The 12673-nt window shown below is 41.8% G+C and overlaps 1 protein-coding gene across 2 annotated transcripts in view; it reads left to right on the top strand.

Moving 5' to 3' along the window:
- The first annotated feature begins 6810 nt into the window (after positions 1 to 6810).
- Positions 6811 to 12673, top strand: part of lrch4 (leucine-rich repeats and calponin homology (CH) domain containing 4) — a 69973-nt gene continuing 64110 nt past the window's right edge. Inside the window, exon 1 of one of the 2 annotated variants that reach the window (XM_017427043.3) lies at positions 6811 to 7241. In XM_017427043.3, the coding sequence (XP_017282532.1) occupies positions 7070 to 7241 (172 nt within the window). In that variant the 5' untranslated portion in view covers positions 6811 to 7069. The remainder of the gene's footprint in view (positions 7242 to 12673) is intronic. The other variant, XM_017427044.3, reaches the window with a different exon arrangement.

Genomic DNA, 12673 nt, shown 5'->3' with positions numbered 1-12673 from the left:
TTACCATCCATCCATCCATCCATCCATCCATCCATCCATCCATCCATCCATCCATCCATCCATCCATCCATCCATCCATCCATCCATCCATCCATCCATCCCAAGGTGTTCCCAGGCAAAAGATATTTTATCACTCCAGCAGTAGCCTGCTATGGAGTCTTTTCCCATTAGGACTTGCCTGAAAAACCTCCAAAAGGAGGCGTTTAGGTGCATCCTAAGCATATTAAAGTGAAGAGTACAGGTCCAAACACTAAATCTTGAGGAACTCCACAACTAACTATAAAGAAGTTACTCAAAGAGGGATGGATATCATCTTTCTGCATAAGACCAGTTTGTTTTATTTGTTCCCAAAATGTCAGCCAACTAACTATCTGTATACGCACATTGTTTTTGGGACAGCCCCTAGGTAGCCAACTGCATAATGACAACGTGCAGCTAATCTTGACATTGCTGGTCAGATTGGGGAGTGGCTCAGAGAAGATGATGAATGAACATTGTTTTGGTAAAGTTACACACTAAAGCATCATTCATTTTAGTGACCTCCAATTGACAGACTGTGGGGTCATTACTGCTGACATGAACAACAATATTTACATTTAGCCTTAGTTAGCAGTTACAAGTGGGATTTAGTGTTGCCTATTTGAGTCTGGCCCCTGGAATGCATTTGACCATGGTCGCTGGTGTCTCTAGTGTCACTTTTTAGATATGGAGCAACCAATCACCCGAGTCTGCTTCTCAGTAGGTGTGTGTCTGAGTGGGGCAAATCAGTTTGAAACATAGGCACTGTTCGGACAGTTTGTGCATGCTCAAAACCATTGAGGACCTATCACACTTCAGGAATAACGAGGAGCCCAATGTGTTCTTCATCTGCTGCTGAAGACCGTGCAAAGATCCTGCAAAGACCGTCCACATTCTGGTTGATTTTTGGGGGGCATAGCAGCCTGGTCATGCAGTGTGAAGGGTCCTATGGGACCTTTTACAAGGAGCACCAAAGCTAACATGGTCTTTGATGACATATAAAGTTAATATATTCAGTTGGAGACAAAGCAAAGCATGTCACTGTTATACTTTTTGGTAGACTTTGTAGGGTTTAAAAACAAGGGGACTAGAGGAGCGGGCATTAGCTTTTACTTATAATCTCATCAAAGTACTGCAGACAGACCGAGTTAAACAGTGGCTGTTAATGGATTTTACAAATACATGTAGTGAAAGTGTACCCCCAACCCTGAGAGCACACACACACACAGAGTAGTCGTGCTTGCAGCTGGACGTCTAGTCTGACAAGAATTTGACAGATGGTCCAGTGGGACTCTAGAGAGGTGGGGGGGGTGTATGGGTGGAGAATGAAGGGGTGGGGACAATGCAAATGCAGATGGGTGAGCATAATGCATGTGTGCCTGCATTTGTATGAGCCATGTTATGGGCACATGTTACGGTTGTAGTCCTTAACAGGCCACAGAGGGACGTGGAGGAGCGCTTCAGACTGGTCCAGATGACGGGGTTTCTGTTACAAAGGCTTTGCCGTCAAGTGAACGGTGAAACAATGAATTGCCTTTAATACAAACTGCACTTTTCTTCTTTCAAAAAGAAACACTGCGCAATACAAAACACTTTACTTAATTATAAATTTTAGTTTTAGGGTGAGGAAAAGACTTTAACATAAAGACCCCCAAATCATAAATAACAACTTAATGACTCCTGAGAGGAATGTCTGCATGCTTGTTCATTTCGTCTACAGTGATAGGAAATGTCCTCATAATGCAAACCACAGAATTTGGGGGATTTATTTAATAATAGTTTAACTTTTATTTAAACATTAAATGATGGGCAACATTTAGTTATTAAAATGATGAGACAGTGATTTCTAAAGTCTTCTGAAGAGATGGAAACACGTCTCTTTTCCTTCCTGTGTGCTGTTTTTTTTTGTGCAATTGGAAAACTGCAATAAATTGGGCAGCTAAAGAACCTTGTGTGGTTAGATGAAGTGGGCAGTGTCAGACTTATGAAATTCAAAGTGACGATTGAAAGTTTAAGTCAGAGGAACATTTCAGACATTTTGAAATGGGGCACTGTGGAATGGTTATGAACAAATAGTATCTTACCTGCTTCAGATAGCTCATTGAACAACCTCTGTTTCGAATAATTCTGACAGAACAAAAGCTAACGTCTGGTCTGAATGCGGGTAAGACCAAAGTGGTCTTACATGGTGGAAGTTTAGTTTTATGGTTTTTAAGCATGATTTTAACACACCTTTTATTTTCTTATGATTTCATGTTTTGATTTTTATTAATGCATGTTTTAGAACATTTTACTGTGGACAGTTCTGCTCTGCATTCTGCACAGACGAGTGTCAGGTAACCTGATTAGGAGCAGCTGGGGGGGTGTTGTCTCCGTCAGGAAGCAGCACTCAGATGAAGTGCATAGATCAGGGGTAGGCAATCCTGGTCCTGGAGGGCCACCATCCAGCATGTTTTACTTGTTCCTCTGCTCCAACACACCTGATTTGAGTCAATGGGTAATTAACAGGCTTCTGCAGAACATGAAGAGGTAATTTAACCACTGAATCAGGTGTGTTGGAGTAAAGAAAGAAGTAAAACATGCAGGATAGCGGCCCTTGAGGACCAGGATTACCCACCCCTGGCATAGACGTAAGAAGTGGAGAAGACAGCAGTTTGTGAAAGCTCAGTGCGCAGGTTTGCATACTTTTCCCCTTTTCTCCAACAGGCTCACATTCAAACATCCTGGGTGGCTCTTTACAGACCTGAATGTCACCACATCCCTTCAAAAACTACTCAAGAACAGATTGGTTAATTGTACAAAAGCATCTGAATCAGCTGTTTTCTGACAGGAATAATCACAGATGGCTCGAAAGATCCTCAATCAGGACACATCGGAGCAGCAGTCTTTATACCGGTTCACCACACAACAATTAAGAAAAAGAACTACAGATAATTTATCAGTTGATAAAGTAGAGCTAGTGATGATACTCCTGGGCCTAGATTTTATTGAAAAAAACACTTCTCTCAAATCTTCAATAGCTTCTGATAGTTGATCTGCTCTCCTCAGCATTAAAACAGATTTTTTTTATCAAGAAAATATATCTTTCTTCAGATTTATTATATGTCGTATAATCTACAAACTAAAGGATTTACTGCTGATCCTGTTTGGGTTCCTGAACACGTAGGAGTAGATGGAAATGAAGATGCTGCCATACTCGCTAAACAGTCATTACAGTCATTGCAGGTGAACTTTACATCCCATTTAATAAGGGAGAAGCCAAATCCCTCATTAACAGTCATATCTGCAAAGGTTTTGGCAGGAGTATTGGAATATAAATGACACGGGTACACATTTTCAAAGCACATAAAAAGATGTAGGGGTTGTAAGGAAAAGGTGGGGGAACAGAGGAGCGGGGTTTGTCCTCTCTACTGTTAAAATAAGGGACACTGGACTAAATAAATCCCTTCATCTTGTTGGAAAACATCTACCTGGAAAGTGCAATGACTGTAATCAAATGGAAACAGTTTAACATATATTTAAGGAGTGTGAGGCATATACCCAAAAAAGGAAACAGCTTTAAAGAAAGCTTTAAAACGTGAATTACACAATGAAAACTCTTTTAGGAGAGGCCATAATGATAGACGACAAATCGTGTCTTATTTTTAAAAAAATCCTTTATCAGTAGACTGTAGTTTTTTTTTCTGTTGTTCTTCTGTCCACACTCCAGCTCAGTAAGGCACCATTAAAACAAAGAAGAAGAAGAAGAAGAAGACAGCAGTTGTGGAGAGAGCAGACAGTGGTGGCAGAACGAGGAGGTGAAAGGAGGTGAAGGCTGCAGGTTGTCACAGACTGTGGGTCAGCAGCAGCAGGTTAGTGTTTGTAGAGGCTGGATCCTGCCCAGTGATGTGATTATCTGTGTGGGACAGCAGGGCATGCCAGCACCAGGCCTGAGAGCACGTAGCGGAGCGAAGGAGAAGACTGAATTTGACTGAGTTTGCGCCTTTTTGCCAAGGAGCACACCGTCAGGGGAGTCGCATTGTGCCATATTGGACGAAGTTATTAAGATAATTTATTAAGGATGCCAATGCGTAAGCACTGAAGCATCCTTATTACTGTTCTGTTTTGGTTTCATAATTTTTGTCTGTTTTCACATCCCTCGGTCTTCAATAAGCTCAAGCTAATTATACATCAAAACATCAAGAATGGTGCACTAAAACGTTTGGTAGTGGTACGTCACATAACAGAGACACAGTTTGCAAAAACCTGCAACAAGTTTTCCTACAGACAAAGGCATTTTCGTAAAACACATGAGAAAACCCAACTCTCTTTAGAGCTCTGTAGCTCAGACAGATTTCACAATAAAAACATCATTTAAGGTTTAAACAGATCACAGAAAAATAAACTTTAAAGGACTGAACTGGCATTTTGATACATTTTATGGTTTTGAAACAATTACAGTTTAAGTTTGATGATTTCTGGTGACTTTTTCATGAAATGTTCAACTGATAGTTGATGGTGTCAAACACTCCAACAACTCCTAAACCTGTCAAAATGTTCACATCTTTTGCAAACGTTTTAAAATACATATACAAGTTAAGTCAGAATTTTTTTATATCTTCATTCACCCAGTGTGTCTCTCACTCCAGTAGGACGTACAGTTTAAAAAAAAAAATTTCCCCAGAGTCCAGAAAGTGCACATCCCATCTTCCACAGACTTCAATTTTATTTTAGCTCAAAATATTATTTTCAAAACAGGAAGTCTTTTTTTTTTTTAATATAAAACATGTCGTATCTCCTACATGAAACACTGTAGAAACAGAAAATTACTTGTGTGACCATCACAGTACTCTGCTGTTTCATACTTTTTATTACAAATGTTCAGTTGAGGCTTACGTTTTAGTCTGTTTCTGTCTGCCTCTCATTAACTTGGCAGTCAGGGAGTGACAGACACAGGTGTGTGGTCACCATGGTGATCGTAATGAGCCTCTGGCAGCAGCTTTAACGTTCCTTTTGTTCTTGGCTCTCTTTGCGTTTCTTATACAGTTCAAACACCAAAATGTGGGCATTTTTTGTTGGCTTAAATTATTACAAAGTTCTGTTGGATTTTTAGCCCGGAGCTGCGTCTACAGCCTTTGAGATTTTACCAGAAATGTTGGTATTCTTCCGCCAGAACCCCCTTCAAGGTATATCACCGTAAAGCTGAATAAGGTGAGGTAAGACGTAGATTTGGTTGTAGCATACAAATCCATTTGTTCTCCCTCGGTGTGTGGAGGAATAGTAATAAACCTCACAGCAGCCTTCACAGCACAGACCTGCTGACTCTGCATTTGCACATATATAGAGGTACATGTGCACTCAGGCACAATAGAAACCGCCAGACGGAGACTCCGCGCTTTTATTTTCTCTAATTTGATCTGCGAGTTATGGTTGCCCTTATGCAGAAAATTCCTGTCAGATTTTACAACAAAGCCTTTCCATTAAATGGATCATTAACTGAAGTCACCTGGCTGCCTCCTGATTGTGCGCACAGCCTTGTGGGTGGTTTTTGCCTCCGACTACAGCACAAAAAGTGTCATAAAAACAACAATAGAGCCATAGGCTCGCCTCCTGACTCAGCTCAGGCCCCGCCCCCGCGGCTGTCAATCAAACCCCTCCGTGCGGCAACGCCCACCTCCGCTCGAACCCTCGCGCAGGCTGCACCCTTCCGAAACTCCAAACCCGAGAGTAGAGTGAGGCGTAGCTGTCATTCGTTTCCGGTTCGTACTATCAAAATAAAATCAAAAACAAAGGGTGTATGTAGTACGTTTGCTCGAAAGGCCATTTTACTCAGGATTAGATAGTCGTTCATGTCACAGCATTTATATTAGTTATATAAGTTGCTTTTCTGTCCTGTTAATTTAAAAAAGACACATTAAAAAGCTAGAATAAATAAACCGTTGTGTGCTGATACAGCCTCGTTCCTTTGTTTGTCTGTAGCGTTAGCAAAATATCTTACGAACCAGAGGATGGATTTCAACTTTCAGAAAGTAATCATTGGATGTACATCCACAGCTCATTACATCTACTATTTTCGGTGCCAACTCCCATTCAAGATGGCCACCACAGCTGATCAAAGTTATCAAACACAAAAATGGCTACAACTCAGTCTTTCACAGATATTGAGCTAAAAATCGGTGAGGTGGTAGCTGAGAGTCACTCACAACACATACTGTGAGTACTAATGGATCATGAAGCATCTGTTTTTGAAATTGTGCTGTTAACTATTTGAGTCAGCTGTGTCTGTTAGCAAAATATCTGATGATTTTAGTGAAACACAGAGAAAATAATCACTGGATGCACATCTACAGCTGATTAGGTTTTAGAGTCAACTCAATTCAAGGTGGCCTTCACAGCTAATCAACACAAAAATGGGTATAACTCAGTCAATTTCAGGAATAAAACTTGGTGTGGTAGTTGCTGGAAGTCATCCGCAACACATCATCTGAGCACTATTTAGTGTGCAGTATCTTTGCCTAAAATGATGGCATTAAGTGTTAAATAAACAGTTTGTCTGTAAGCAAAATATCTCATGAGAAACTCTTTCTATACAGATTGTACATCTGAAAAACCTGGTCAATTTGATCTTATCTTATCTTTTGTCAATAATTATAGATTTTCCCCGATATTGAGAAAAAAATAATTTTCTCCTCCGTCTGATTGAGCTTCTTTCCTTTGTTCTACAGAGACAGATAAAGACACAGACGTGCTTGCGCTTTTATTTTGAAGCAAACAGGAAGCCCTAAATCAGTGCCGAACCAGGGACTTGATGCCACTTCCTGTAAGATTGACAGCTCGCGCGCCTCTCCGCTCTCTCGGTGGAAGCGCTAGCAGCTCCCGTCCCGTTGTGAGAGCCAAGGAGAACAAAACTCGCGTCGCCACCCGCTTCTTACCGGCTTCACTTTTCGCACTTTCGAAGAAGTTCGGGACCAGAGCGCTCGGTTCGGGAGTCCTTCCACGCGCCGACGGGGGATGAAAGCGGAGCGGACGCGGCGGACGAAGTAGAAGAGACGGAGGCAGACCCGCGCGTTTGATGGCTGCTGGGGATGGAGCCCAGCTGCCGGCCACAGTAGCGGCCAGCCGGAGCGTGGAGAAGGCTCTGGAGGAGGCTGCCGCGAGCGGGGCTCTCAACCTGTCCAACCGAAAACTGAAGGAGTTTCCCCGCAGCGCCAGGAACTACGACCTGTCCGACATCACACATGCAGGTCGGTTAGCTTCTTCACTCTTTGCTCTAACTTGAGACAGATAAATAAATAAATAAACGTCAGCGAGCCGAGAACCGTCTTTTGTTTTATCGCCACCTGCTTCTTTCTTCTAACGGGGGAAGGCACATCCTTCCTCAACTCTGCCGGATTGCGTAATACCCTGGATGAAAACAGCCTTTTTTCATTTTTAACTTGTTCACTTTTACTTTTAAAATGTAAACTCGGTCTCACTATCATCGCTGTTTACCTACCAGGACATGTTTACTTTAATTTTTGATTAATTTAATCATTAAAACTGGCTAATTTGCAAGTAGCGTTAGCGTTTTTTTCTGTTAGCATCAGTTAAACGGTGTACCATTTTTTATTGAACACCCCCGCCTCGTTTGCTTCTTTTTAAAGTGTTTTTTTTTAAAATATATTTTAATTGAGCCGTGTCATTTAAGAGATTTGGCCTGTTTTTTTTTTAAAATAAAAGTAACTTAAGCTAACAAACACCTTAAATTTCCTCTTCATCATATCATCAGTGAGACAGCTATTATCGCCCGCCTCCAGAAGGTGACAGGCGGGCGTCAATGTTTTTGCCAGCGTGTCTGTCTGTTAAGAAAATATCTCACGAACCACTGGGCAAATTTGAATGAAACTTCCATAAACTCATCATTGAATTTACACCTACAGCTGACTAACATTTGGAGTCAATCCGATTCAAGATATCCGCCACAGCCAGCTGACTTTAAAAAGCACAAAGATGGCTACAACTCAGTCTATTTTACAGCTATTAACCTATAATTTGGTGTGGTTGTAGGTGAGACTGATCCTCAATACATACCCTGAGCTCCAATAGACTGTCCAAGGCCTTTTTTTAAAAAAACCTCACCATTACCTGTTTGGAGTCAGCAACGACTGTCTGTTGGCAAAATATCTTGTGAACCACTGGACAGATTCTAAAAAAACTTTTAGGAAATAAACATTCAATGTACCTTTACGTCTGCTTAACTTTTGGGGTCAACTCAAACCAAGATTGCTGCTGCAGACTTTAGAAAACTCAGAAAGGGCTTCAAGTCAGTTAGATATTGAGCTAAAGTTGGGTGTGGTAGTAGCTGAGAGTCAATTAGAACAAATCTATACTTATTTATTCAAGGAGTGAGAGGTCTATATTCAGCAGCTGGGTAGCTTTGACTGTCTTATGAGCTTAAAATTCACATATTCTGAGTTTTAAATCAGCCTTGTTCTTTTTTGAATGATGAGCTGGCAGCCATGTTACCAGGGCAGGATGAAGACAGCAGATTCCTCAGCTCTGTCGATAACCTCATCACAGAGGAGAACGTAGTGTGGATTAAGTGGAGCTAACTTTGACCTGTCTCGCCCTGTTTGGGAAGAGGATTACACTTCCTGGGAGCTGAACTTGGTGCGGCAGCGGGGCTATTTAAAACACCTTCTCCTGCGCGCTGCTGCTGCTTTCTTCAGTAATCGAGACCATCTGCTCCGGTCTGGAGCCAGTGGGACGAGGAGGCCCCGAGCAGGGACACCTGCCACAGGGGCAGCCGAACGGCTAAGAAGGTGATTATCGGACAGGGTCTCGTATTCGTGGTGCTGTCACTCTGTTTGGACGTGTTTATCTGGAGTTCAGTTTACCTGATTAATAAAGGCAGAGCATTCCCTGGAGACGTGCACCTCGCCCACTGCCTTTCATGTCAGGGCGGCAGTGGCTCAGGAGGGTTTTGTCCTGTAACCGGTGGGTTGCTGGTTTGAGCCCCCACTCCGCCCGTCTCAGCTGTTGTGAAACATCACCTGCCTTGCCTACTGGTGGTCAGAGGGTTTGGTGGCACCGGTGTAATGGCACCCTCACTTCTGTCAGTCTGCCCCAGGGCAGCTGTGGCTACAATGTAGCTTACCACCATCAGTGTGTGGATGAATGGGTGAATGACTGATTGTAGTGTAAAGTGCTTTGGGGTCCTTGGACTAGATAAAGAGCTATACAAGTGCAAGCCATTTACCATTTACCAAACTAAAATCACATTATGCTGAGAAATGACAAAGTTCTAGTTGCTGTTTTTACCAAATCTTGAAAACAATGTAATTCACGATCTCATATGATTTCATGAGACGTCACACTCAGAGTATGTGTGGTGAATGACTCTCAGCTGTCTGTAAGTATTATAGTCATCTAGTCCTTTCTAAGGTCAGTTATTGGTGGCCATCTTGAATCAGGTTGACTCCAGAAGTTAAAAAGCTGTAGATGCACATTCAGTGACAACTTTCTAACAGTTTCATTAAAATGTGCTTGTGATTCGGTAGGTATTTTGCCAACGATACAGACAAACACACATACACACACACACACACACACCTACACACAGGTAAAAATAGTTTTGCCCTGCCTTCGCCTTCAGCAGATGGTGATAATTAGCATGTATGGCTGAATCTGGCACACTTACATGATGTGCCTGTTTTGTCCTCATGTTTCATTAATGTGCCTTATCCCTCTTTAAATAAAACATATTTGTAGCACTTACTGATGTTTAGAGGGAAATGCGGACATAGGAAATGTCTCCCATGCTGTCCACCCTCCATTTTCCTCCATATTGTACGTTGAGGAGAAAACTCGAGTTGTGCTACACCTTCTGTTTCCATCTCAGAAAGCTACATCCGTGTTCAGTCTTTTATTCTGCTTGTCTTCATTTCATGTTTTTTACCTCTTTGATGAGATCTGTTTGCAAGGTGTTGCCTGTGTTGCATTGTATAATTTTCTAGTTCTCAGATATGTCCTCTCACACTCCTGTCCCAGGAGTACAGTAGATGTAACCATTTATTTTAAGGTAGAAGAGTAATTGCTCATTTTATGGAGAGATGAGATACTGGCAGAAAGTGTTCTTTTCCATATTGTTTTTATACAGTAACTTTAAGGGTTTGTTGTGTCATTGACTTTATCTCAAACTCCATCCATCCATCCATCCATCCATCCATCCATCCATCCATCCATCCATCCATCCATCCATCCATCCATCCATCCATCCATCCATCCATCCATCCATCCATCCATCCATCCATCCATCCATCCATCCATCCATCCATCCATCCATCCATCCATCCATCTTCTCCTTTCTGAGTCACAAGGAGCTGGTGTCTATCTCCAGCCATCACAGTGCAAGAGGCAGGGGACACCCAGGAAAGGTCTCCAGTCCATCACAGGGACACATAGAGACAAATGAGACACTCTCACTCACACCTGGGGACGTTTTAGAGTTACCAGTGAAACTAACATGCACGTTTTTGGTCTGTGGGAGTACAAACCTGCTCCATGGCACAGAAATATTTTAGGGTTGCCACTATCAGCTGTTAATATTTTGATTAATCAACTAAATTACTGATTAGAATCAAATACAGCACAACTATTTAAAAAGGAATAGCAAAGAATATAACATTACCAAATGTCTTTTCTACTCAACCTACACTTTTTATATCATATGACATGTATTCATTAATTGCATCTAGATATAAACTTGTCAGATTTAATTGCTATTTGTTCAGCTGTTAACAATATCTACATGATTGAATGTGCCTAAAGCAGGCTCATTAACATACACTGATGTTAATTGTTTTGTTTTTTTTAATTTTCTGGAGTCTTATCAGTAGCTCTGTGTGCCTCCTTTTCAGATGTAGTAAACCCAGGTAACCTTGTAGAACGTACAAACATCCCTGACAGCTAGCTTACAGTACTCCCAGGCTTGAAACCACTTTGTCCTTTGAAAACTGTTTACGACTTCTTCCAGTTGACCCAGCCTCTGTTTTACAGTTTTTCTCCACTTGCAGCGTGAAGAAAAACACTTGTCGACATGTTGTAAGAAATTAGAAGATAGTCTTAAATATGATGTAGATTAAAAGTATTGATGCCAACGGATTTTCCTAATTGACTTTGGCGTCTAATTATCAGATTTAGTCTATTTGTTTGTTTGATGAAGTCTTCCCCTCCAGAAAAGGTTAAAAGTTTCCTCATTAAACTCTGCAGCGAAGGTCATCTCTGTTGTTCACGGTGACTCACTTGTTCTTCATTCAGCTCTAATTCAAGGGCCATGCTCCAGAGTGAGGACAATAGTAGACATTTATTCCTAAATACATGTTTGTGCAGCTCCCAGGCTGTGTTTGTGGTCATGATTTAGGACCTGAGTAATGAGGTGCTCTCAGTTTTCACTCAGGTACTTGGTAGTTACACCTCCTCACACAGACATGCTGTCAGCAGAGCGTCCATCCTCGGTACCGTCTGCGTGGGAGGTGACAGTCTGCACACATTCACCGCACTGTCATGGTGGATTCTGCCAAGTTAAATGTGTCTTATTCCTCACATGAGTTTCAGCTCGTGTTGCGGGGATTGAAGAGTGTCACTTCGTGTCTGTGCTCGCAGGGAATGGGTACAGAAAGTTAAGGGTGTGAAGATGGTCAGAACTGGAGAAGTGTAAGAGGAGGAAAAAAAAATGCCATTACAGCAGTTTCTCCTTGAGCCATGGAGGTCTGGTCTGTGGGGATGACTTCATTTTCAGTCGGAGACATGATGCTGTGTGACTACTGTCTCACTGCAGGAGTCAGCCAACAAGGCGGGTGTCATCACTGCTGGGAGTTTTATAGTTTTATAACCCTGATTCTGATAAGATGGGACGTTGTGTAAGGTGTAAATAAAAACAGAAAAGCAATGATTTATAAATCTCATAAAGCCATATTTTATTCACAATGGACCACAGTAAGCATATAAAATATTAGAATCAAGAAACTATAATTTTTAAGAAAAAAAAAATCTAACAATTTAAAATTTGATGGCAGTGACACATCTCAAGGAAGTTGTTTCAGCTCCATGGTTCCCTCTGTGAAGCATCTCCTCTTCCTTTAACAAACGTCTGTAAACGTCTATGACACCAGCTGCTTTTTGGAGAGGAATGTTGTCCCGTTCTTGTCCGATGGAGGATTCTAACTGTTCAACAGTCCTGGGTCGTCTTTGTGTCATGATGTTAAATGTTTTCAGTTGTTGAGGTCTGGACTGCAGGCAGCTCAGTTCAGCTCCTGGACTCTTCTATGAAGCTCTGCTGCTGGAATGGATGCAGTCTGAGGTTAAATGTTGTCTTGCTGAAATATGCAAGACCTTCACTGAAAAAAGATGTTGTCTAGATGGAAGTATTTGTTGTTCTAAAACCTGTATATTTTTCTGTATTGGTGGTGATTTTCCAGATGTGTTAGACAGTTATGTTAGAGGCTCTAATGCACCTCCATACCATCAGAGAGGCAGGCTTTTGAACTGTGCACTGATAACAGACTGGTTCCTCTCCTCTTTAGTCCTCCTTACTAAAGAGGAAAGGGACAGTTCAATCTGATCCCAGAACAGTTCTCCTCTTCCCCTCAGTCCATCTTAACTGAGCTTTGGTCCAGAGAAGACAGCAGAGTTTCTG

Source organism: Kryptolebias marmoratus, linkage group LG7 (genome assembly GCF_001649575.2).
Source record: "Kryptolebias marmoratus isolate JLee-2015 linkage group LG7, ASM164957v2, whole genome shotgun sequence".
Taxonomy (NCBI): domain Eukaryota; kingdom Metazoa; phylum Chordata; class Actinopteri; order Cyprinodontiformes; family Rivulidae; genus Kryptolebias; species Kryptolebias marmoratus.
The sequence above is the reverse complement of the archived record's forward strand: the minus strand, read 5'-3'. Positions and strand labels throughout refer to the sequence as shown.